We start from the raw sequence: 27,271 nt of genomic DNA on the forward strand, positions 1-27,271 counted from the left end.
CAAAAGGGTTTTCTAATGATCAATTAGCCTTTAAAATTATGAACTTGGATTAGCTAACACAACGTGCCATTGGAACACAGGAGTGATGGTTGCTGATAATGGGCCTCTGTACGCCTATGTGTATATATTCCATAACAAATCTGCCGTTTCCAGCTACAATAGTCATTTACAACATTAACCATGTCTACACTGTATTTCTGATCAATTTAATGTTATTTTAATGAACAATTTTTGTTGTTTTTTTCAAAAACAAGTGACCCCAAACTTTTGAACGGTAGTGTATATAGGATTGAATCATCAGCATACATGGACACACAGACTTTGTTTAATGCCAGTGGCAGGTCATTGGTAAAAAGAGAAGAGGGCCTAGAGAACTGCCCTGCGGTACACCACATTTTAGATGTTTGACATTAGAGAAGCTTCCATTTTTTTTTTACAACAGTTTGCTATGAGCGGGCAGCAAGCTGATAGGCCTGTTGTTAGATCCAATAAAGGCCACTTTACCACTCTTGCGTAGTGGAATGACTTTGGCTTCCCTCCAGGCCTGAGGACAAACACTTTCCTCTAGGCTCAGATTAAAGATATGACAGATAGGAGTGGCTATAGCAGCTACCATCCTCAGTAGCTTTCCATCTAAGTTGTCAGTGCCAGGAGGTTTGTCATTATTGATCGATAACAATAATGCCTCCACCTCTCCCACACTAACTTTACAAAATTCAAACTTACAATGCTTTTCTTTCGTAATATTTTTTTTTATGCACGAATACGATGGCTCACTGTTCATTGTTGGCATTTCCTGCTTAAGTTTACCCACTTTGCCATTAAGTAATCATAAAAATAATTGACAAAACCAAATGGTTTCTGATTCGATGAAAGATTTGTCCCATATTTCCATTTAAAGTACTCCAAAGTTTTTTTTCATCATTCTTCATGTCATAGATCTTGGCTTCATAATACAGTTTCCTCTTCTATTTGTTGAGTTTAGTCACCTAACTTCACGATTTGCAGTGAGTCCCACTCCTTTTGCCCCATCTCTTTCAACCATGTTTATCAATAATTGGAAGAAGCAATTTCATAGATTCATCAAGCGCAGAATCTGACATCATGGGAAAATCAAAAGGAAGTTAAAGCTGGGTCGCAAATGTGTCTTCCAAATGGACAATGACCCCAATCATACTTCCAAAGTTGTGGCAAAATGGCCTAAGGACAACAAAGTCAAGCTGTTGGAGTGGCCATCACAAAGCCATGACCTCTATCCTATAGAAAAATTGTGGGCAGAACTGAAAAAGCGTGTGCGATCAAGGATGCCTACAATCCTGACTCAGTTACACCAGCTCTGTCAGGAGGAATGGGCCAAAATTCACCCAACTTATTGTGGGAAGCTTGTGGAAGGCTACCTGAAACGTTTGACCCAAGTTAAACAATTTAAAGGCAATGCTACCAAATACTAATTGAGTGTATGTAAACGTCTGACCCACTGGGAATGTGATGAAAGAAATAAAGCTGAAATAAATCATTCTCTCTACTATTATTCTGACATTTCACATTCTTAAAATAAAGTGGTGATCCTAACTGACCTAAGACAGGGAATATTTTTACTAGGATTAAATGTCAGGAATTGTGAAAAACCGAGTTAAAATGTATTTTTCTAAGGTGTATGTAAACTTCTGACTTCAACTGTATATCCTTCTATTGCTACTGCTGTATCATCAAATGAATTATCTAAGTGAGTCTCTGACATGGCTAATATATGGATGTTATCTATTGTCAGCAAGTTATTGATTTCATGAATGTAACGGTTGTCGTCTGGAGATAGAGGAGAGGACCAAAGCGTAGCGTGGTTAGTGCTCTTCTTAATTTAATAATAATCAAAACTGAACACTTCAAATTACAAAACAACAAAAGTGACAACCGAAACAGTTCTACCTGGTGCAGACACACAAAGACTGAAAACAACCACCCACAAACCCAACAGAAAACAGGCTACCTAAATATGGTTCCCAATCAGAGACAATGACTAACACCTGCCTCTGATTGAGAACCATATCAGGCCAAACAAGAAACCCCACATAGAAACAGAAAACATAGACTGCCCACCCAACTCACGCCCTGACCACACTAAAACAAAGAAAATACAAAAGAACTATGGTCAGAACGTGACAGTATTTCCCCCCCCCCGCAAAACCTGAATCTATAGGGGAGGGTCTGGGTGGGCATCTGTCCGCGGTGGCGGCTCTGGTGCTGGACGTGGACCCCACTCCACCATAGTCTTAGTCCGCTTCTGTGGCCTCCTAGGAACGGCGACCCTCGCCGCCGACCCTGGCCTGGGAACCCTAATAAATGAGCCCACAGGACTGAGGGACACCTCTGGACTGAAGGACGCTTCTGGACTGAAGGACGCCTCTGGGTTGAACAAACTCCTCCGGACTGAGGTGCAGCTCCGGACTGAGGGGCAGCTCCGGACTGAGGGGCAGCTCCGGACTGAGGGGCAACTCCGGACTGAGGGGCAACTCCGGACTGAAGGACAGCTCCGGACTGAAAAGCAATTCCGGCTCTGGCGGCTCCTGGCTGACTGATGGCTCTGGCGGCTCCTGGCTGGCTGGCTGCTCTGGTGGCTCCTGGCTGGCTGGCGGCTCTGGCGGCTCCTGGCTGGCTGGCGGCTCTGGCGGCTCCTGGCTGGCTGGCGGCTCTTGTGGCTCCTGGCTGACTGGCGGCTCTGGCGCCTCCTGGCTGACAGGCGGCTCAGGACAAACGGGAGACTCTGGCGGCTCAGGACAGACGGGAGACTCTGGCGGCTCAGGACAGATGATGCGCACTGTAGGCCTGGTGCGTGGTGCCGGCACTGGTGGTACCGGGCTGGGGACACACACCTCAGGGCGAGTGCGAGGAGCAGGAACAGGGAGTACTGGACCCTGAAGGCGCACTGGTGACCTGGTGCGTGATGCCGGCACTGGTGGTACTGGGCCGAGGACACGCACCTCAGGGTGAGTGCGAGTAGCAGGAACAGGGAGTACTGGGCTCTGGAGACGCACAGGAAGTCTGGTGCGGGGGGCTGCCACCGGAGGGCTGGTGCGTGAAGATGGCACCGGATAGACCGGACCGAGAAGGCGCACTGGAGATCTGGAGCAACGAGCCTGCCCAATCTTACCTGGTTGAATGCTCCCCGTAGCCAGGCCAGTGCGGCGAGGTGGAATAGCCCGCACTGGGCTGTGCTGGCGAACCGGGGACACCATGCGTAAGGCTGGTGCCATGTATGCCGGCCCGAGGAGATGCACTGAAGACCAGATGCGTAGAGCCGGCTTCATGGCACCTGGCTCGATGCCCACTCTAGCCCGGCATATACGAGGAGCTGGAATGTACCGCACCGGGCTATGCACACGCACCGGGGACACAGTACGATCCACCGCATAACACGGTGCCTGCCCGGTACAACGCCCACTCTCTCCACGATAAGCATGGGGAGTTGGCGCAGGTCTCCTACCTGCCTTAGCCACACTCCCCGTGTGCCCCCACCCAATACATTTTGGGGCTGCCTCTCGGGCTTCCTTGCCAGCCGTGTTCCCTCAAAGCGCTGGCTCCCTTTAGCTGCTGCCTCCGCTCTCCTGGCTGCCTCCACCGGTTCCCATGGGAGGCGATCCCTTCCAGCCAGGATCTCCTCCCATGTGTAGCAACCCTTGCCATCTAGAATGTTCTCCCATGTCCATTCCTCCTCATCACGCTGCTCCTCCTGCTGCTGCCTGTTACCACGCTGCTTGGTCCTTTTTTGGTGGGTGGTTCTGTAACGGCAGATTTCCTCCTCTTCGTCTGAAGAGGAGTAAGGATCGGACCAAGATGCTGCGTGGTAAGTGTTCATGGCGATTTTAATAAGAAAAGCACTGAACACAATGAAATACAAAAACAATAAACGAATACGTGAAATAACCAAACCGAAACAGTACCGTGTGGCGACAACCACACACACACGGAAACAAACACCCACAAGCCAACATTGAAACCCAGGCTACCTAAATATGGTTCTCAATGAGGGACAACGATAAACAGCTGCCTCTGATTGAGAACCATATCAGGCCAAACATAGAAATGGAAAAACATAGAAAAACACACATAGACTGCCCACCACAACTCACGCCCTATCTATCTATCAGAGATAGACATCATATGGAAAAGAACAAACAAACCAAAAAAGGAAAGAAAAAACATTCAGCAGCCCAATAATCAGTTGGTCTGTGTAAGTGTGTGTGTGTGCTGCAGGGTTGAAGCTACAAACCCATAGGCTTGGCGATCTCATCCCTTCCAGGCTTTTCAGATAAACGATACCCTCGCGGCATGTAGTACGCGATCTGCAGATAGACTCTACTCAGTATACATGGCATTGGGACATGCCAATATTGACGCCCTGCCTCGAAACTCTGCCTCAAAACCATCAATACACGCTGAATTCACCTGCACAGTTGATCTCAATTATTATTGGTCACCTCCTTACCGCTCCCTAAAATATGATATTTGTGTCCTGTTGCAACCCAAGTCTTTCAAGATACACTATGTATGCAAAAGTATGTGGACGCCCCTTCAATTTGTGGATTTGGCTATTTCAGCTAAGCGTCAGCTGGAGTGATGTAAAGCTCACCACCATTGGACTCTGGAGTAGTGGAAACGTGTTCTTCTTTAGTAATGAATCACTTTTTACCCAAAAAATGCTACCTGCCCCAATGCATAGTGTCAACTGTATAGTTTGGTCGAGGAAGAGTAATGGTTTGGGGCTGTTTTTCATGGTTCGGGCTAGGCCCCTTAGTTCCTGTGAAGGGAAATCTTAACGCTACAGCATACAATGACATTATAGACGATTCTGTGCTTCCACCTTTGTGGCAACAGTTTGAGGAAGACCCTTTCCTGTTTCAGGATGACAATGCCCTCGTGCACAAAGCGAGGCCCATACAGAAATGGTTTGTCGAGATCGGTGTGGAAGAACTTGATTGGCCTGTACAGAGCCTTGACCTCAACCCAATCGAACATCTTTGAGATTAATTGGAACGCCGACTGCGAGCCAGGCCTAATCGCCCAACATCACTGCCCGACCTCACTAATGCTCGTGGCTGAATGGAAGCAATCCCCACAGCAATGTTCCAACGTCTAGTTGGAAAGCCTTCCCAGAAGAATGGAGGTTGTTATAGCCCATGATTTTGGAATGAGATGTTCGGTGAGCATGTGTCCACATACTTTTGGTCATGTAGTGTATGTTCGCCCTATGGTTGGTATTGCCATCGCAACAACTTAGTCCTTTTTTAACAGACTAAGGGCAATATATCTATTTGACAAGTATTCTGTAAAGTATTTCCTTGGTTACCACACAAAATCTACTGTGGCAATTTACTTGACAATTCATATGAATGGAAATTAACATTGGTGTAGCTTACTGACTGTTATTATTTTATTTGTTAATAGTTTCCTATTTACGTTATCCAAAAGTGTAATTTCTTATCAAGATCAGGGGGAAAACAACCATGGACTGTCCACATTTGAAATGTGTAACTACATCAAGTCAATCAGGGGATTGATTTATTTGTGCCAGAAGGGCGCGGCCGGAATCGTATCTGCGTGACACTGTAGGCACATATATGCCACTGAAGGCAGCGTCCCTAACCGCTAAAACATCCCAGGCCACAATTGAACTAAATTTTGACAGTTAATTTATAACCTTAGGATACACTAGACATTTGTACGTCATAGTCTGGTGGAGACCAATGTCTATCTTGTGTTATTACTCTATATAAAACGACGGTTGTTGATGTGTATGGCTGAATTTTAGATAAATGTTTGTACATTTGAATGTTGCAGTAACAGGGCCTAGGCCTAGAGTTTGTGCAATCGAGAGAGAATATGATTTTGATAGCAAGCCTGATCCCAGTGATTCGACTACCTCTGCATGGAGAGAAAGAGAACTGCTAATTTTCAGCCACTCACAAGGCTCATTTGAATTTCCTGATGCAGCACGAAAATACTCTGCGACAGAAGTGTGATCAAGTTAAGAGCATCTGTAGATAGAATTCCTGTTAGTGCGTTGCTACCATATTACTATAGTCTTAGAATCAGTTGAAACCCCTTATGCCCGAGTAAAAAGTAATGAGAATTCCCTTGCCTTCATAAAATATTGCATTACGATCCTATCATTTGACTGGTGGAATATTGGTTCTGCGAAGGTATACTGTCTTTCCCACTTGTCTTCTGCTTCAAAACAACTTACTCATATACCAGGCAGGAATAAAGCAATAATACCCAGCTAGCTGCTGCCATCTGATATGAACTTCAATAAAGCAGAGAATAAATGGACTCCCACTGTAGGAGATGATCATATCATTCACCAAATATAATACCTTCTACTGTCTTGTACCAAATATACCTTCTGACCGTCTTGTCTTTATTGGCTACTTTCGGTTTCTAAAACATAGGACTTGATATCGCTACAGCTTGAAAAGCACTTCTTCAAAAAGCTGTTCCTTTTTATGTGGTCTGATAGGAAAGCCAAAGCTTTTCAGACCCAGTTCCTGTCATTAATAACAGTGTCGACCAGATGGATCCCTTCCCACCAGGTTGCCTAGCCAACGGGAAAGAGAGAAATCAAGCAAGTGATAAAGATGTCTTGCCGACGCAGACATAGAGGAGCCTGAACACAGCCAATAGTTTGTCTTCCAGCCCACCGCCAGGCGGATAAGACAGCTTCACTAAATCAGTCAAGGACAGGCAGACTGTCAACAAATCTAAGAAAATCCTCTGTTTGAAGAAAGAAAGTAAAAAGATTTGATTTGGAGACAGGAGCTCTGGGATTTAATTATAGTAAGTCTCACTCCTACAGAGCACAGTGAAGGGCTGGTATTTTGAAAAGGACACTTCATGTTCCACAGAAAACTGCAGTGAAGGTCATTTTTGGATGATAATGATTCCCTCAGGTTGGTAAATGTCAGACTGCCAACTGTGCTTGTGGATGAATGGATCCTTAGTGGAAGATGAAGGATGGGTTTTACTGCGAAAATACACTTCTTCTTATCGCTGATTTTACTGTGTGAGCTTAGTTAACTGACTGCAGTAAATGGTAAGCAGTGGTGTTGTGTGTGTACGGTATGTGTGTGTGGGGTCAGTGTTAATAATTGGCCTGAGAATTATTCTGAGGATTGGGAGTGGATTAACTCCTGTTGACCATTGTGATTGTCCAACCTTTGTTGGATAATCAGAAAAGCTTACCCTTCAAGTGAAACGAAGGACTCTTCACAAAACCTGACTGCACTATGTTATACAACAACAGAGCCACCAACTAAAGATAACACTTCTTTGAAGCACTCTAGTGCCCCTACTAAGTACACCTTCTGTCGGGGTATGACAGACTGCACTATGGACAAAACAAGTGAAATCCACAACAGACAGATTCATCTCAACCGCCAACCTGGTCTCATAGCATTTCCTATGGATCTGTATGTAAATCCGAAACACTCCATTTAGTATGATATGTTACGTTTCGTGTGGTATGTATTAATTTGTGGATGTCCATCATCCATTTCGTAGGTTATGTTACGAATTACAATTCGCATGATATGTTACAAATTGCAATTCGTACAATATGTTACGATTTTGCAATACGTATGCTATGTCACGAATTGTAGCTATAGTTAGCTAGGCTAGGGATTAGGGTTAGGGGATACGGTTAGGGTTAAGTTTAGAGTTAGTAGTTAGGTAAAATGGTTAAGGTTAGGGGAAGGGTTAGCTAACATGCTAAGTAGTTGCAAAGTAGCTAAAAAGTAGTACATAGTTGCTAAAATTGTCCTTGATGACCTTTGGGTTGCTAGACCTGCACGTCCAACCCAACCACCCTCCTTTCATTTATGCCTTAGGTAACCTTCTGTCTTATGTAACCATACCAAACCTAACATATCATGCTCATTTGGGTGTTTACATTTACTACAGTATGTTACATCTAATCCATGAGACTGGGCTTCAACCACCCATAGCTGTCCAATGTACATTGTAATTACAGCACATTACATGTACTCAAATAAAATGAAATGACATTTTCCAAATATAACTCTAAAAAGGTAGCTAGCATTACCTTGCAGGTGTTCCTGTTTGAGCCCGGTGGGCTTACAGCAGGCCAGCCCCATTCCCATGTTTCACTGAGGGGAGCTGACAGTGCTACAGCTGGGGCATGAATGTACACACTGCCCTCCTGGAGGTTGTATATCTTTATCCACAAACAGGTACTACTGGGCAGACGGTGCCAATAAGGCATGCTCGATGCCAGGAAAAAAATACCCCCAAAAACAAGTCCCTTCTTATTTTTCATCCGTTCACACGGTCCCTCATTCACTAACATGGGCAGCAGCAAATCCCTCTATCCCCTAGCTCCCCTATGGAGGGGCAGGTCCCAGAGGAAGAGCTAAGCTCTCCTTGTGTTGCCTTGCCTTGCTCTCCCTCCCTGGCTGTGTGCAGCTGTGCGTGGAGTGACAGGAAGATGGGCTGCTCTTCCTTTCCTTACCAAACAAACCTCCACCGTCCCCACACAGAAAACAAACAGACCCTGCTAATCAATTGGGAAGCCTCTGGCTGGCCAGCTTTGTGATGGTGATCTATAGTATGAGTCTAAACCGCAATGTACTGTATCAATGTAATCATGTTGTTGGATCACACAATGCTGTAGGCTAGTTTGTACTACTAGCCCATACACAAAAAAGTGTTAAACAAATGAAAATATATTTTATATTTGAGATTCTTCAAAGTAGCCACCCTTTGCCTTGATGACAGGTTTGCACACTCTTGGCATTCTCTCAACCAGCTTCATGAGAAATGCTTTTCCAACAGTCTTGAAGGAGTTCCCACATTTGCTGAGCACTTGTTGGCTGCTTTTCCTTCACTCTGCGGTCCAATTGGGTCATTGTCCTGTTGAAAAACAAATGATAGTCCCACTAAGCACAAACCAGATGGGATGGCGTATCACTGCAGAATTCTGTGGTAGCCATGCTGGTTAAGTGTGCCTTGAATTCTATATAAATCACTGACAGTGTCACCAGTAAAGCACCCCCACACCTCCTCCTCCATGCTTCTCATTGAGAACCACACATGTTGAGATGTGTCTGTTACTTGAATTCTGTGAAGCATTTATTTGGGCTGCAATTTCTGAGTCTGGTAACTCTAATGAACTCCTCTGCAACAGAAGTAACTCTGGGTCTTCCTTTCCTGTGGCAGTCCTCATGAGACTCAGTTTCATCATCGTGCTTCATGGTTTTTGCGACTGCACTTGAACAAACTTTCAAAGTTCTTGAAATTTACTGGATCGACTGACGTTCATGTCTTAAAGTAATGATGGACTGTCATTTCTCTTTGCTGATTTGAGCTGTTCGTGCCTTGGTCTTTTACAAAATAGGGTATCTTCTGTATACCACCCTTACCTTGTCACAAAACAACTGATTGGCTCAAACACATTAAGAAGGAAAGAAATTCCACAAATTAACTTTTAACAAGGCACACCTGTTAATTGAAATGCATTCCAGGTGACTACCTCATGAAGCTGGTTGAGAGAATGCAAAGAGTGTGCAAAGCTGTCATCAAGGCAACGTGTGGCTACTTTGAAGAATCTGAAATATAAAATATATTTTGATTTGTTTAACACTTTTTTGATTACTACATGATTCCATATGTATTATTTCATAGTTTTGATGTCTTCATTATTATTTTACAATGTAGAAAATTGTAAAAAAAAACAAAGAAAACCCTTGAATGAGTAGGTGTGTCCAAACTTTTGACTGGTACTGTATGCAAGCAAGTCGCTTTCGATAAAAACGTTTGATAAATGGCCTGTATTAATTCCAGCATGCTGCTCAGAGACATGGGACTCAAACCCAGCACTTAGCTCGTTTCCTTTCATAGACATGGGACTTAATCCCAACACTTAGCTCGTTTCCATCCATAGACATGGGACTTAAACCCAGCACTTAGCTTGTTTCCATCCATAGACGTGGGACTTAAACCCAGCACTTAGCTCGTTTCCATTTCTTACGCAACACTATCTGGGGTCATGAAGTGAACCATTGTTGTAGTTGCTGACAGTTTATGCATATCAAGTAAGAAGAGCTCACACTGAAGCTCAGATGAAATGTAGGTATGCATTAATATTGTCTACTTTTCCAACCTGGGTTACATTACTCAAGTAAACAAGGTCATAAACCAATCAGAATCACGTAATTTCACACAGCAATTAACTATAGAGACTTATAAGGATCTTGTTGTAGTCTATCCCTATTCCGAGTCAGCCTGGTCTGTAAGGAATGATCAGACAGACATTCAGCACTGACAGCAAGCTGAACTCAGAGCAGAAGTACTGTAAGTCTTTAGAGAGGAGGACTGTCCCTTTGTCTAGAACTGTTACCGGTGTGCTTAATAAAACCCATGGATGTTGCATGTGTGGGGGAAGGGGATAGACAAACAGATATTTGATAAGGCTGAACTTAGTTAAATACTCTGTGGGAGAGCTGGGGGCAGGGGACAGGCTCCAAGTGTGTGTGTGTGTGTGTGTGTGTGTGTGTGTGTGTGTGTGTGTGTGTGTGTGTGTGTGTGTGTGTGTGTGTGTGTGTGTGTGTGTGTGTGTGTGTGTGTGTGTGCGTGCATGCGTGCGTGTGTGTGTGTGTGTGTGTGTGTGTGTGTTTGCACATGCACTGGCTAAACAAGTAGCCTGCAATAAGGAATTAGCTGAAGTAGTCACGTTTACACAGGCTTGTGCTTTAGTGTGTGTGTGTGTGTGTGTGTGTGTTTGTGTGTGTGTGTGTGTGTGTGTGTGTGTGTGTGTGTGTGTGTGTGTGTGTGTGTGTGTGTGTGTGTGTGTGTGTGTGTTTGTGTGTGTGTGTTTGTGTGTGTGTGTCTGTGTGTGTGTGTGTGTGTGTGTGTGTGTTAGTGCACCATCCTGTTGTTTCCCAGCTGGCTTTATGGCTAGAGAACCAACACAAAGGGAAGTTTAGCCTTGAGTAGCCCCCTTAAGCACAGACAGTATTTAAAAACCACAGATTATTACAACTGTTCCTTAATCTGATTTTCAGTCATAATCTGACTGGCTTTCAGTCATAGCCGTATACTTTCAGTTGAACCAAAATGGATTGTTGGATTTGGCTGTGCTTTCATTCATTGCTTACTTTCTAGGTCCCAAGGATTTTACAGTTAAAATAAGCAAGATATTTTACTTTGAAAAGGTGTGAGGCCTCCCAAACTAGTTTAATAAAACCCTTGGATATGAGGACAGAATAAATGCTATCAGAGAGGTTAATTTGGTCATACAGGATGTCTATCAATGTAGAAGTTCTTGTGGAAATGAGAGGAGATGTATCATGTATCAATGTATCATCACCTGCCAAATTTTCGACCCCAAAGAAAATCCAGCTACTAGTACCCTTGATGAGTTAGTCTCAGTTTGCAGGGGCTTTTGCCTCTCTTTCGTTTGGACAGCGCAAGGACCTTTAAGGTGTCCACAACAAACACGACCTGCAAGGGCGTTTATTGCCAGAGCTCATGCATAGAGTCAGTGAACTGAGACCCAGGAACACCCTATCGCACAGCCTTGCTCTGAAAGGATTACGCGACGCAGTAACAGAAAACGAAAGGTGCTAAGAGAAATTCATCAAACGTGCAATGAACATCATACCGACAGTAGCCTCAGGAGTCAAGGGCTCTCTATCCCCCTGCAGTCAAAAGCCAAATTGTTAAACGAATTGCAGGCACTGCTCTGTGCCAGAACCGGTGTTGAAATGGATAGTATGAATGAGGACATAGGACCATCGGTCCAAAGTGGATCTGACTCCATACTGTATGGAGACATTTTGGCTGGCATGGGTCAATGTATTATTCCCTGTGGACCCACTGTAAGAAGTGTACAGAAAGCTTCCCTGCGCCTCTGTTGAAGCCTTACACTAATACTTGTTTACCATGATCCCCTGTTTCCCAACCCCTCTTACTAAAGTGCTAGAGTGGATCTTTATCGTAGTGCGAAAGTCAACCTAAGCCCTCAGTGGCTGTTCATTTCAAAGCTGAGAAGCGAAAAAGGCTTTCGTTTAAGCTGATTAAGAATAAAACAAAGGGGGATAAAAAAAACAAAACAGGGCCTGAGGGTTGAATATCTTGTAAACATTAGATGTAGGCGGTATGGAGGGGATGAGTTGGGTTTGGGAGTGAAAGGTATGTAAAGTGCACAGACCAGATTGAAATTCAATCCCCTTTCCATTCTCACTGTCGCACTGTTTTAATGGTCTTCAGAAATGGCTTTGTCTGGCTGTGTGCTGCCTGCCTGGCCCATCCACACTTGGCTGATTGGGGTCACACTCTCCTGCAATATTTACTCAGCATAAATAAAACACACAGGGACCCACTGGCCCGTCGACAACAATAAACAGTGGGAAAAACCACCTAGCAAATACCCTTTACTGAGTGATGTAGCTAACTCGCATACTCTGAGTGACTTTCATTGAAAATTACCATTTGGCTGTATTGAGAGCAACCAAAAGCTTGAAGAGCTGATTGAGTAGGGTCTTTCCAGCACACTCGCCCCCAGGCAACGCTGTGTATTGTCTGTGTATGGATGTCAACAGTAACAGACTCCTGATAGACATGAGACCCAGGTATTGGGGTCGATAAGCCTGGACAAGGCTAGGAGATTCTCTTTTCTCCCTGAGGTATTAATGTGTTCTTAGAGATTAGTTCTGATTCTGGAGTCTTAGTTTGGAAATTATGTTATGAGAGAGATTACCATCCACAGGATTTCGAAAGCAATTCTTAGCTGGTCATATAATTGCACAGTGCATTGAGTGCAAGCTCATCTACCAGTCAGTAGTGTGTACTGTATGTGTCCTACATCTACATTCTCTACTCCAGACACCGTTGTTAAACATCAGCATTGCCCCCTGCTGGCTTACGGCGGTATTGAGCAAACTGCAACGTTAAATATCAGCTCTGTGCGGTGATGCCTGACTTTGACAGCACATATATTTTTTGGTGTTGATGGATCACCTCACCTGGAACGATTTCAAAAAGATGCCTCCCTGGTTCTTCTGAGTTGGCGGTGAGCTCATTCACCTGACAGCCCTGCAGGGGTATGCAGCCCTGGAACGAACAAACCGAGAAGGACATAACTGGAACACAGGAATCAGCAGCATTTGGGAATAGATCCATTTGAAACCAAAGATTAATGATACCTCAGTGAGACTCTAATCGATTAAATCACAAATATTGATTAAATCATGATGAGAATATTAGGGTAGGAAATAGACCGAAGATCTCGTTATTTATATTGATCTCTTTAATCTATCCAATGATGAAGATGTACACATTATCAAATGCAGATCAATAGTAATTTAACAAGGCCTGTTAATCAAGGCCTGTTAATTAGAGACTACGCAGAAGGAAAATTGGTCTCATCCTACCAGTCTGGAGCTGGCACTATCCCACATCAAACAGGCTGCGATCTTCCAAATGGCCAAACTAGAGGCCAAGCTGTCACCACATTAGTCGCCATGGCAACAAATTGGTAGAGCGTTGGCGCAGGGCTAGCAGCCCAGAAGCACATCTCCCAAGCGTACAATGTGGCTTGAATACTGCTGGTGGGAACGAATGAATGAGAAGAACCAAAATGTAACTCAAGATCTGAGATTATTCTTCCTTCAGAATGTGTCTTGGAGCAAACTCTCTGGCTCTAACACCAATCCATTCCTTAATGACCTGCTCTGCATGATGAGAAATGGCTATAGATCGCTTTTGTGCAAATGTCCTTCCTCCAATTATAATTTCCTTTCATCTCAGTGTGAGACCTTGATGTGTCATGTGCCTATGCAATGCCCTGCTCCGATTCCTATTGATTAGATGGGGGGAAAGCGTCCAGATCGACACTCGCACACATCCTGAATACTGCACAGGGAGGTGTGTGTGTAGAGAAATCAGTTCTGGCTGGATGACTATGGACAACCTGTGATTAAAAGGTGTCAACCAACAGATGTCATGACTCATGACCAACACTGAGTGACGGTATCAAAATTGTGTTTTATCCTGGTTTTCCTCCTAGGCAGGGCACCATGACAATGTAATCCATCCAGGCTAGGTCATGGTATAGAAAGATCTTTATTTTCTATTGGCCATTTGACCTGCGTGTCTAAGGAATGGATGGAAAAACCACAGCAGACATGCAAAGTATTTGTGGAGAGGATCTGAACCTGCGACGTTGGCTTTATAGTAAGGTCCCACATTCAACCAAATAAAGGATGTCAGCTAACCTCTGTAAGGTCGTGAAGAAGAGCTTATGTGTGAACGTTCAGTACCTGTGGCTTGGTCTCCTCCTCCTCTTTGTAGAAGAAAAGCTGGTCGGAGCGCAGGACAAACCATCTCAGCTGCCAGTTCTTCATGATGCTCCTCTGTTTCTTCAGCCAGCCAGCTTTCAGAGCCCCCTCCTGGAGACTGGGGGAGGACGGGCGGATTGGGCCCCGGGACACATCTCCCATCACCATGCTCTTGGACCGGGCTGGAGAGTGGAGATACACATACAAACATGAATACAAATACACATTTAAGCAGCAGGGAGACAGGCACATACACACAGTGTGTGTGCGCTCCAGGGTTGCCATGGTGAGGCACATACCACACACACCATGTCCTGCCCTGGAGCTGAGGCTGAGGCCCCCCTTCCTCCCCCGGGTAGAGGTGGCTGGAGACCCACCCGGCACAGGGAAGAAATGAGAGGCCTCAGGTGATATAAGTGATTAATGTAAAGCCCCTGGTAGAGAGTTATTGTCAGTTCTGGCAGACCAATAGAACCAGGAACCTGTTTGAACTGGGATAACAAGGCCTCCTGGGATTGTCTCTGGGTTTTAGTGTAATGTGAGCTCAGTCAAGGATCGTCTCAGATGCAGTTGATGTCAGGAGGCTCTGGAGTCACGCGCTGTCCCTCATCCTGTATCAGTTTCAATCTGTTCTCTATTCAACGCAATTGATGAAATGAGCTACATTAAAAATGACAGGAATCATTCAATATTACTCAATATTTTTCTCAGAGAGAAGATGGCGCTGAGAGGCATGGCAGTTCTGCTTCTAGCTCCTAAGCAGTTTTGCAGTATTTATCTTTTTTTGGTGTTATTTCTATTAAACTCAAATACAAGCATTTCGCTACACCTGCAATAACATCTGCTAAATATGTGTATGTGACCAATAAAATGTGATTTGAATACAGTACAGCCTGTGCAGAAAGTAACATCTGGTGATTACTAGTGGGAAACAGCATGCTTTGATCATGCCATTTCCCCAAATCAACTAAACCCTGAATGCAGCTTCTAGAGACAATCCTGAGAGAATAACCACTCAGCAACACATCTCACGGAGCCAAACAGCAGCAAGGCAAACAAGACAAAACTATTTGATTATCATGTATAATTTATAAGAATCAATCCAGCATCCTGTGTGACACACTCAGGATCAATGCCCAGATGGCTTGGAGGCGGAAGGGGGGATGAAAATCAATGTTTGTTCTGTTATTTCTCTCTTATTCTCCTTCTGCTTCTTCTTCTTCTTCTTGCGATATGGGATGGGGGGCCAGGAGTTTCTCACATGGTCAAAGAAAACTCCTGACCCTAAGGATGGGGAATGCTATGGTATAGATGCAGACACCCTGAAGAGACACTTCCCGACATATCCCCGGGCACCACCAACCATGTTTCACTGGAACGAACTGATAGTTCAAACGGTTCATTCATTTACAGTCATTGTGTACTATACTCTGTGGTTGTGGGCTTGGCTGTGGCACAACATAGCATGGCCACTATAGCCTGGTCATCACTCCACCCTCTACTCCTATCTCCATCGTTGCCTGGCTCCATTCCTAATCGGTTAAACTCACAAGAGGAACAGGGGCCGTATATCACATTAACCATCTCTCTCTTTCCGTCTACAACCATCCCTCTCTGGCTCCGTCACCGTGTCTGGCTGCACTGCTGGCCCCACTTAGCCCTGTGTTCTACCCTGGAAGCCTTATTAGAGTAAGTGCATACTGTACACTCAAGAGTCCTGCAGGGACTATAAGCATGGTTAGTAGAGTGTTGTTTGAGCTCTTTCGTTTGAATTGGTTTGTTGAGAGAATTAATTTGAATTGGTTTATTGTGAGAATTAATTTGAATTGGTTTATTGTGAGATACAATGGGCTCTAGTCAATCTGTTCAAAGCTGAAGCGAGAAATGTTAAGGTCATTTCCGATTGAGCTGGCATATGCAGAGTTTACTGTGAATACAGTCTCCGCCGAAGCGGGAACATTGCCTTTAAATTTCAATCATTCTGTAAAGCTGAACTTCTGCGATGCGGATTGAATAGAACCCAATATCAAAGAATTATCGAACAAGAACAATATTGTCTTAATTGGAACTATTAGGAGAAGGTCTTTCACTACTGTAGTCATTATTCTGTCATTCTGGACAGATGTATTTAATCAGTGGTGTTTCAGGACACAGTGGCGTTGTGGGTTTTCTAAACGGACATTTGGGGGAAACCTCATGAGTTTTGTTTTCCAGTTTCCACACTGTCTTTTCAAATTTGTCTCCACAGGAAGAAACCAACTGGGTCCAAGAGGAATGAAGGAATGATTTGTAAATGTTGCCATAGTAATGTAATGTACTGTAGTTTGCACCAGCTGTTGCAATCCGTGGGCGCTTTGGAATACACTGCCCAATTATCTGAGTCAGTGTGTGTGTGTGTGTGTGTGTGTGTGTGTGTGGGTGTGTGTGTGTGTGTGTGTGTGTGTGTGTGTGTGTGTGTGTGTGTGTGTTTGTAGGCCAAACGCTACACTGAGTCAGTTTGGACCTTTCTCCTCACAGTGATTCATACCTTCCATAGGGTTGACATGGGTGTAGCTACAATGTGGTCTCACTCAATCTGTAACATTGGGATTGTGGTGCAAAGTGAACATTTTCACAAAATACTAGCAATTCATTGAGTGTGCGTTCATACTAGGTCTTTTTCCATGTTTAAAGTTAGGTAAATGGATGATTCACTCTCCCAGTAGCCCTGGGATTCAAACCCACACATGCTATCCCCTCCATATGATCTATAGTTATCTTCAATGAACAAGTAGTAGATTGGTGGTCCACCATCTTGATTCTATGTATCATGTACCCCCTGACCCCAGAGAATAGGCTGCCAAGGATGTGCATCATGAGTCATTTACATTGTGTATGAGCTTCATTAATATCATCAATCAATGAGCTGATGTCTAAAAGCGCCAGCGGAGATGTGCTCTGTATAATCTGTTTATTTAGCATGTTTCAATGTGCTGCTACTAGCGTATGCTATATATGTCTAACCCATAGTAATTACACATTGTATGATTTAATCCATAGCAGAGCCATGTATTTGGAGAGTTGAGACATTGAGGCTTCTGCAATATGATGCATTTACATGACACTACAACATTCTATGGCAGCCATGTTGGCTTCCTATTAACATTACATGAGGAATATCATGTCTAGAATGAGCATTATGATGCAGCCACGTTAGCTAAATGCATGGCTCTGATCCATAGTAATGGCATAGACTAAGTGTGGCTGTTTTCCTGTTGATCTCATACCTACCTTACAGTATGATGTTTCAACGTGGGTGAAAACTCAACCCAGAGATAGTCACCATGACCCTAGAGAATTATGACTGCATGATTGCATTGCACACACACGTACTATAGCCTATGATATCCAGTCGCTATTTTTAATGCACTTTTGAGCTGTGTAGTCATCATCACACGGTATAGATGTATATGTCCCCTCTCCACATCGAAGAACAGCTATCCATTAACCCGTCACAATGGGCAGACTTATCAGCCACCAGACAAATTACCTGGCTCTTTTTCGCCAAGCATGGAATCCATTTTGAGAAATTCTATTTCATGAATCTGGTTGCTGTGTGATTTATGGGAAGGGGCTGGTAGAGTTACAGGTGCATAATTTCCACTGACTCGGTTGATGAATGTATTAACCCATTGAGAATTAGTGGAGTGTTTGCGTTGCCGGAGAAACTGTTGCGTTGCCGGGGTGGGGTGGGGTGGGGGTGGGGGTACTTATTTATGCTGTGTGTGTGGGTGTACTACCATGCCTGTAGCTTAGCTGTCAGTACTGTCCATGATGTGTAATATAGTACAGTAGTGGGATCTCTCATTCCAAAAAAACATGGTGAGGAGAAGAGGGAAACAGCTGCGATGTGGGCTATTTAATGAGGTTTCCAAGGACCAGGAAATAGATTTTCTATGGACCAGGAATTGAAATCGAATTTCGTCATGTGTTTTGTTGAATGAATAAAAGGAAGCAATCACATTCCAAGTACAACATCTATGCAGAGAATGTGTGTGTCTTAGAACCACAAAGCTAATTGAATCTATTTAATTAATCCATTTCGTTTCTCGTACACTCTCAATTGTATCTTACTTTAGAGAGAATAACAGAACAAAGATAACAAAGTGACCTATCCCTTTATCTAGTGATATTCACCTTTTCACATTCACTATTTAAACACACCTGCATCATTTTGACGTTCACCATTCAATGCATCAAAAGCAGCAATTGACAGACAAGCATCAGATCAGCATTATCAAGATGAAACAGGAGATGATGATGTCATTGACAGCATCGTAGTAGAACGACCCGTGTGTACCGCCCATATGCTCCATTCAGATATGTAGTGGTAGTAGTAGTAGTATGGTTAGGTAGTAGTGGTAGAGAAAAATACAACGCGCTCGGCTCTCTCACCTCTCCTGGTCTGTCTAATCTTGGGACTCAGCATGGCTGTCATCGCAGGAATACCACACTGGGCATGTTCATCCGTCCGTCCGTCCGTCCGGCACCCCACCCCTCTTGCTCTTGCTCTCTATCACTCTCTCTCAACACACCATCCTCTCCTCTGTCCTGCCTCTCCTCTCTTCTCTCCTCTCTACCACTGACGTTCTGCAGTAGGCAACAGCAGCAGCAGCAACAGCAGGCTAGGGGGCTGAGGCTGAGGGGGAGGGATCCCTCCTCCTCGCACACGCTCAGTGGCCTCCACCCATCCCTACTGCATTATTCATCGCCAGGGTGACCACGGCGGTAGGGAGGGTGGAGGGAGGGAGGGGGGATCTCATCCCACTCTTACTACACCACACTGACAGGTAAATGCCTGTGTGTGATCAGAATGTCCTTCCAAGCGCAGGCTTCACTGAGGCTGAAACACACAAGGAGTAGAGCTGCTGTCTTCCATCTCTCGTCCTCTCACTCTTCCTCTCTCTCTGGCTGGCAGCTACCATATTAATCGGCTACAGCTGTGTGCTTCCCTGTTTTTCACAGATGTTCTGTCATTTTCTCACTTTCTCTCTTCTTCTCCCTCTGTGTTCTTCCTTTTCTTTCTCGAGTCTCTGCCTCTATCATCTCTAGAGCTCTGTATATTATCTCTCTCTGCCTCACTCATCTCTAGATCTCTGTATATGATCTCTCTATGCCTCACGTCTCTAGATCTCTGTATATTATCTCTCTCTGCCTCTCGTCTCTAGATCTCTGTATATTAACTCTGCCTTTGTCATCTCTAGATCTCTGTATATTATCTTTCTCATCTCTAGATCTCTGAATATTGCCTCTCTCCCTCCCTCCATCCCTCCCTCACTCTCCCTTTCTCTCTCCCCTATTTCCGCATCTCTCTAAGAATATGTCCCTCAGTCAGGCAGCAGCAGCCCAGATATCCTCCACTTCTTCTCTTCATCCTCCTCCTCCTCTTCTCCCCCTCTTCATGCTCCTCTTCCCGTATGGAGGATAATAGCTTTAAATCCTCCATTGCAATTGAATCAGCACTGCCCTGTAGACCACAGATGCTCTTATTACAGAGCCCAGCGGGGGGAGGGCAACACACACCCTAGCACAAGCCCAAAATGAGACAGCAATAAAAACCTCACCACCATGGATAGCGTATAGGACTATGGTTAGGGTTGGGCTGGGCACTGCTGTTTTTGTTCAGTCATAACCACTGGGCTGCTCATGAAATATGGGCTCCTATGTCTATTTCAGAGGTGCATCACATGTTGTATTGTTGTTTAGTGGTTTAAGATGGATTGTTTGAAATGGGAAATATCATGGCTTAGCACTAGCTGTGTGAAAACCTGCAAGCAATGCTGTACAGTAATTAAGCAATAAGACCTTGGGGAGTGTGGTATGTGGCCAATATACCACGGCTAAGGGCTGTTCTTAGGCACGACGCAAAGTTGAGTGTCTGGATACAGCCCTTAGCCGTGGTATATTGGCCATATACCACAAACCCTGAGGTGCCTTAATGCTATTATAAACTGGCTACCAATGTAATTAGAGCAGTAAAAATATGTTTTTTCATACCTGTGGTATACTGTCTGATATACCACTGCTGTCAACCAATCAGAAGTCAGGGCTAGAACCACCCAGTTTATAATACACATGTAGCCTTCTTGTGTCAATGCATGTCCTTGTACTGAATTGGAATATGCTGACTAGCGATACTTCTGACTGTCTACAAATGGGAATCCAGAGCTTTGCTCTCAAGTTAAATATTCATCAGAGGAGGCTGGTGGGAGGAGCTATAGGAGGATTGGCTCACTGGAATGGCTGGGATGGAATAAATGGAAGGGTATCAAACACATCAAACATATGGAAACCACATGTTTGACCTGTTGCATTCAGTCCATTCCAGCCATAACAATGAGCCTGTCCTCCTATAGCTCCTCCCACCAGCCTCCTCTGATATGAATAGTTTAACCTAAGTACATTTTCATAATGGATACGTGTGGTAGTTGTTGTGAGATTGTCTTGGCTGTCTGTTAAAGGTGTGATGACTTAGAATGACTTATTGATTTGCAGTGTGTTCAAGAATCAGCCATCCATTCTTATGGGGGTGTTTGGCAGTGACTGTATTGACAGAAGGCTTTGCAGATCTACACCATTCGTTTCTACAGTAAAGATTTTTTTTGATGGTTGACACTGTGCCAAACATACTATTCATTATATTCAATGTAGCGTTAGTCGGAATGCTGGGGACTTACACTTCATTAAATATCTGGCATCTAAAGAAATGAATGGGTCGTTTACAAACAGGTATAGACTAAATTACTTCACAGATTGTTGTTATACTGACAATTATTTAGGATGCGATGAATGGAAAACTGGGTCACATCTGGGGTGGGCCCTTACTGTAATGAATGATGTAATTGAATTCGAAAATGAAAACCTATAACCACTGTTTGGGCTATTCCAGTGCCAGTCATTCTTTAATCTTCTTCTAAATATTTAATACTATATATTCAGTTATACCAGAATACAGACATCTGTGGTAATAATTTGATGTGGGAGGTGGACTCCAACCACGCTGAGTGCATTCTACAGTCATAATTGACCAGTGAAAAATCCAATTGGGGCTTATTAGTTCAAACCTGTAACGTCTGTAGAGATAAAGTTGATTCCCATGTGCCCCTGCAGCCCCCGTTCTCCCCGACACAATGCCCAAACCCCCATTACCCTGTCACTGGCAATTAGCAAGGGCCATCATTTCATCTGCTAATGGATGTGATGGGGAACATTCTGACAGCAGAGCATGCACTGGCTGCCACGTATGTCTGAATGATGAGTGTTAAAGTCCATCACACACACACACACACACACACACACACACACACACACACACACACACACACACACACACACACACACACACACACACACACACACACACACACACACACACACACACACACACACGCACACACACACACGCACACACACACGCACACACGCACGCATGCACGCACACACACACACACACACACATACGGCTTCTGCTCCACTGCATTCTGCCAGCCTGACTGACGGAGTGAGTGTGTGCATGTGTGTGTGTGTGTGTGTGTGTGTGTGTCTGTGTGTACTGGTGCATTGATTTCCTATAGCGCTGACACAGTGGTGAGCAGTGTGTAAAGCAAAGCATGTTAGACTGCTCACCTGTGACAAGGCTGCATGGAGAGAACACAGAAAGGAGGATCTTATAAGATACCGCCAGATCTTATAATGGTCAGATCAATACTGTGTAGTTTCTGTTGACTAACTAGTTAATCTATCGATTTAGCGTCTTTATCTTCTTGTTGACTCAGCACTTCTCCGGTCAACGTCAGCCCCAGGCAGCCGCATGGTAAATACGGTGTAATGTTAGAGATGGTGATGACCTTGTGTCTCAAGGGTTTATTAAAATGGAAGATAGGGTAATAGCAAGGCTGTTCCACTAAGGTGTGTGCACAGACCTTATCAAGCCGTCACGGTTGGTGCAGGTAATGTGCTGGCAGTCTTTGCCAGCCTGGTCCCAGATCAGTTTGTGCTTTTGCCTACTTCACTGTCATTGTCAAGCCAAACATAAAGTACCAGTCCAAAGACTGGACACACCTACTCATTCAAGGGTTTTTCTTAATTTTTACTATTTTCTACAATGTAATAATAGTGAAGACATCAAAACTATGAAATAACACAAATGGAATCATGTAGTAAACAAAAAGTGTTTAATAAATCAAAATATACTCTAGATTTTAGATTCTTCAAGGTAGCCTTTGCCTTGATGACAGCTTTACACACTATTGGCATTCTCTCAACCAGCTTTACCTGGAATGCTTTTCTAACAATCTTGAAGGAGTTCCCACGGCTGTTGGAACCAAAAATCTCAAATTTGGACTCATCAGACCAAAGGACAGATTTCCACTGGTTTAATGTCTATTTCTTGTGTTTCTTGGCCCACGCAAGTCTCTTCTTCTAGTTGCGGTCCTTTAGCAGTTGTTTTTTGCAGCAATTTGACCATGAAGGCCTGATTCTTGCAGTCTCCTCTGAACAGTTGATGTTGAGATGTGTCTGTTACTTGAACTCTGTGAAGCATTTATTTGGGCTGCAATTTCTGAGGCTGGCAACTCTAATGAACGTATCCTCTGCAGCACAAGGTAACTCTGGGTCTTCCTTTCCTGTGGTGGTCCTCACGGGAGCCAGTTTCATCATAGCGCTTGATGGTTTTTGCAACTGCACTTGAAGAAGTTCTTGAAATGTTCCGTATTGACTGACCTCCATCTCTTAAAGTAATGATAGGCTCACATTTCACTTATTTGAGTTGTCCTTGCCATAAAATGGATTTTGCTATTTTCTGTATACCACCCAAACTTTTGACTGGTACTGTATATTTTTTTCCTAGGTTTCCAATTGTCTGATTCATCCCCCCTTCCTCTCCCCTGTAACTATTCTCCAGGTTGTTGATGAAAATGAGAATGTGTTCTCAGTCAACTTACCTGGTAAAATACAAAATAAAAACTATGTCTGGGATGTTGTTGTCTTGGGCCTAGTGTGATTCCTTACTGGAACAGAGGAGACAGATAATCAGATAAAGAATGAGAATGAAATCATATTTATTAACAGAAACATGTGAAATGATTTAGAATACACCAAATGAGAATACTGTATACTGATGCTAAGGCAGGTTTTCTTCTGGTAGTTTGTTGAAGAACATTACAGTAGTTCAAACTCTAGAGGGTGGTAGAGTAGAACACTTCTAAAAAGCTGTGGTTACAGATGTATGACTGGAACCTCTGTAATGTTTTTGTCTACCAGAATTCCTGATATGCTTAATATACATTGTTTGCAATAAGCAGCTATTGCAATGGAGCACCTGGACTGTTCTCATCCTAAATAATCTGTCCTTGGTGACCTTGTGATGATCATGGAGGACCTGGTTCCTGGTTCTGTCTCGGTGGAGTAGAGCTTCCTGGAAGTGACTTTTTTTGTAGCAGGTTAGGAGAACGTACGCAGCAGATTAGGATAAGTAATGTATCGGGTTAGGAGTATTAGGTTAAGGTTAGGGTTAGCTTAGAGTCTATCCTAACCTGCCATGAAAAGTCACTTCCGGTCATAGCTATACTCCATCTAGTCACAACCCTGGTTCCTCAATCACCTCCAGGTGGCCTGGTCCTCCTGCGCCACCGAGTTGGGTGTGATCAGGCCGGCGAAGATGGACCTCCCATGAGCAGGGGCTCTGCTTAGCCTGCTGTCCAACCTCTGCCTGGTGTCTTTGACCTTCTTGAGGCAGGATGCACACAGGCAGCTCTCCCTCACCAGGTACAGACATTCCACCCTCTGGATGGGGTCTATGCCTTTGTCATCCCCCGAGGGGATTGGGTTACACTTCAGGTTGATGCTCTCAAGGTGGGGCAGGTTGCGGAGGCACTCGGGCACTCGGGTCAGGTGGTTGTTGAACAGACCCAGGTGGCGCAGCTCCTTGAGGGCTGCGATGGAGGACGGGATGCTTTCGAGAAGGTTCATGCCCAGGTTGAGGCTCCTCAGCTTCTGCAGGAGGCCGATCTCGTTGGGGAGTCCTATACTGCTCAGTAGGTTGTTACACAGGTTGAGGCTGTATAGGTTCTGGAGGTGCCCGATAGCTTCCGGAATGTGGTCCAGCTGGTTGCTGTGGAGATCCAGCCAGCGGAGGTTGACGAACTTGTCGATGGAGTCAGGGATCTTCTTGAGCATGTTGCGGCTCAGGTCCAGCTCGTCCACATCACACAGCTTCAGGATGCACTTGGGAAAGCTGGCGATCTCCATGTTGCTGAGGTCCAGCCGACGTTTGCCGTCCACGGTCAGCTTCAGAGCCAGCTTTGCCATCTTCAGGGTGATCTTCCGGCCTTTGGGCTCTTTTGACTGCTTGTTGCCCTTGGCCATAGTGCTTGAATAAATAAAGGAGGTGCAACTTGTTATGAGTTTAGTGTTTAACTAGTTTCATTAAAGGTGGTTTCCTTGGTTAAGCTTTAACCTGTTCCATCAATATGTTATTCAGTTTTCTATGGTTCTAACTACTTCAAGGTTCGTAACAAAGCTCTTAATTTCTCCTTTACACATGAAGTAGACAGTAGAACAATGGAATTACTAGTAGAACCAGAAATTGATGTAATAGATATTGTCATAATCCCTTGTATCCATGGCAATAGACTTGTCTCACTGTAACTAAGCTCATCACATTACAGCTAAGGACATGACACACTGTAGCAGAGAATGAACATGCACCTTGACCACAACTCTCAATCCCACCTTTTAGTGGAATAAAAGAGTGAATAGTCATTGATTTGACTGTATAGCTTGTCTTTAAATGAACAATTATAAATAAGTTTAACCTGTTCTCACATTCCCCCTATTTAACCTAACCTCTTACAACACTGACATCAACACTAGAATCTACTGTATGACTTTTCATCAAGTTTCACTTGTTCTGAACTTATAGAATAGAAGAAAAATATGATGTTTTGTTTCTTACCAGCATTGGAGTTAGTCCACCACCCCCAGATCAGTGCAGAACCAGAGAGGGTGCAATCTCCAGAGCGAAGACACAGGAATACTCTCCCAAGGTACGGCCGTGTTTGTCGAGGATCATTCCATCTCCCTGGCTGTGAATTATACATAAGAGCCACCGAGAGCCATGTAAATAAAAACCAGGAAGTGCATTGCTCCGACGTTTTTAAGTGGACGCAGCTGAGGCCCTGTGTTTAACTGTCAGCCTGGCCTGGGTACACTGTGAGTGCTGCAAGCTTTGTCACGTTTTTCTTTGTAACCAAGCAACTGAATTTGGTTTATAACTAGGTCTAAGGCCTACAGGGAAAGAGCTAGTGTACTGTTGTTGCTGTTAATACCTTACTGTGTACATTCTGTACACAGTTAGCATACAGCTGAAACTCAGAAGAAATAAGCACAAATAAGCCTGTCATGTTGAGACATAAATGGTGGAAAATCTTAGACTATTTTCGTGTTACATTCTCATATATCTCAAGTCATTTACTGCTACATTTACTTCCATGTACATGGAAGTACCTAAGTGGGCCCTCATCCTACAGGAATAGAAAAGCAAAAACAACATGTTTTCTTTTACTTGGAGATAAAGAGATTGATCTTTGGCTATTGGAAGCTCTAAGAGAGTAATGTAATTCAACTTAAAGACATCAAGATGGAGTCAAAAGTAGGGCATATAAATTAACTTGTCCCCTTCGATCTGGTCCCCTTCCCATGTTTGTAAATAGCATAGACTATGACCCACATCTCAGACTTCGCCCAATTAGTGTTATGAAATCTGTCACATGGTTCATAAGATACCTTAAAGCCACACACATTACTCAGCCCTGTCAACAAGTGTATTTTTAGCCAGATGGGCATTTCATAACACATTCAAGAATCACTAATCTCAGTCAGTATCATTTAGCACCAATAGATGGCACCATGATAAGGGGTGATGGAAAATAAATGAATGTTACCTTGATCCGAAACTTCAGCAGCACAGATTCGTGTAGAATTCTTACCATTCCATGATTTGGTATTCTACTGAGAATGGTTCTAAGAATGGAACAGGTATTTATGATGTCACTCACTGCTGTAAATCGATACATTCTAAATCTATGGTCAGTCTTATTTGCATGTACATGAAATATTTGGAGGTCATTGTTGATAGAAATGTAATCTGAAGGAGGACTAGCAGTATAAAAAATGTTATGAAAAGTAATAATGTCTCTGGTGCTTGAAAATACGTACCTAATAAAGCACACATTTCCATCAAATCTGTGCTCTTGACATTTACCATGGCCGTTGAATCTGGTGTCAATAAAATGTAAGGGTATAGTTTACCCTAGCCAGTTAGACAGTACCAACTTCGCTTCAGTGCCTGAATTTAACATAGACCATATGCAAATGTATGCATGTCATGAAGACAGACAGACGTACTGACCTACTTAATTGAGCGAGGCCCACTGCACCTTGTGGACCTTTGAATAGGCTGGATAGATTACGCTTGATGATCTGCAGAGAGAGAGAGAGAGAGAGAGAGAGAGAGAGAGAGAGATAGAGAGAGAGAGAGAGAGAGAGAGATAAATGGTGTTCCAAAAAAGGACCAGTTGCCAGGACCATGAATACAAATTGCATCTAGACACCGTTGCCCTAGAGCAGACAAAAACTATACATACCTCGGCCTAAACATCAGTGCCACAGGAAACTTCCACAAAGCTGTGAACGATCTGAGAGACATGGCAAGAAGGGCCGTCTATAGATCCCATTGCCCTATATGGTTGTGAGGTCTGGGGACCGCTCACCAACCAAGAATTCCCAAAATGGGGCAAACACCAAATTGAGACTCAGCATGCAGAATTCGGCAAAAATACCCTCTGTGTACAACGTAAAATACCAAATAATGCATACAGAGCAGA

The 27,271-nt window shown here is 44.1% G+C and overlaps 2 protein-coding genes across 5 annotated transcripts in view; both read right to left on the minus strand.

The window, feature by feature from the left end:
• Window positions 1-19,472, minus strand: part of LOC110491439 (rho GTPase-activating protein 22) — a 34,909-nt gene extending 15,437 nt beyond the window's left edge. The window contains exons 1-3 of one of the 4 annotated variants that reach the window (XR_002468834.2): window positions 18,783-19,471; window positions 14,331-14,530; window positions 13,035-13,122 (exon numbers count right to left, since the gene is read on the minus strand). Coding sequence is in view for 3 of the 4 variants with exons in the window: in XM_021564890.2 (XP_021420565.2) it covers window positions 13,035-13,122; window positions 14,331-14,530; window positions 18,783-18,825 (331 nt within the window). In the remaining variant the exon portion in view is untranslated. Of the gene's footprint in view, window positions 1-8,095; window positions 8,755-13,034; window positions 13,123-14,330; window positions 14,531-18,782 lie in introns of those variants that run through there. The other 3 variants (XM_021564890.2, XM_021564895.2, XM_021564894.2) reach the window with 3 other exon arrangements.
• A 3,963-nt stretch (window positions 19,473-23,435) lies between these two features.
• Window positions 23,436-25,596, minus strand: LOC110491441 (leucine-rich repeat-containing protein 18). The gene is made up of 2 exons (XM_021564900.2): window positions 25,342-25,596; window positions 23,436-24,756 (listed from the first exon to the last, which is right to left on the minus strand). The coding sequence occupies exon 2, from the start codon at window positions 24,750-24,752 to the stop codon at window positions 23,985-23,987; it is 768 nt and encodes a 255-aa protein (XP_021420575.1). The 5' UTR covers window positions 24,753-24,756; window positions 25,342-25,596; the 3' UTR covers window positions 23,436-23,984.
• Between the last annotated feature and the right edge of the window lie 1,675 nt (window positions 25,597-27,271).

The sequence above is a fragment of the Oncorhynchus mykiss genome, chromosome 16, assembly GCF_013265735.2.
Source record: "Oncorhynchus mykiss isolate Arlee chromosome 16, USDA_OmykA_1.1, whole genome shotgun sequence".
Classification (NCBI taxonomy): Eukaryota; Metazoa; Chordata; class Actinopteri; order Salmoniformes; family Salmonidae; genus Oncorhynchus; species Oncorhynchus mykiss.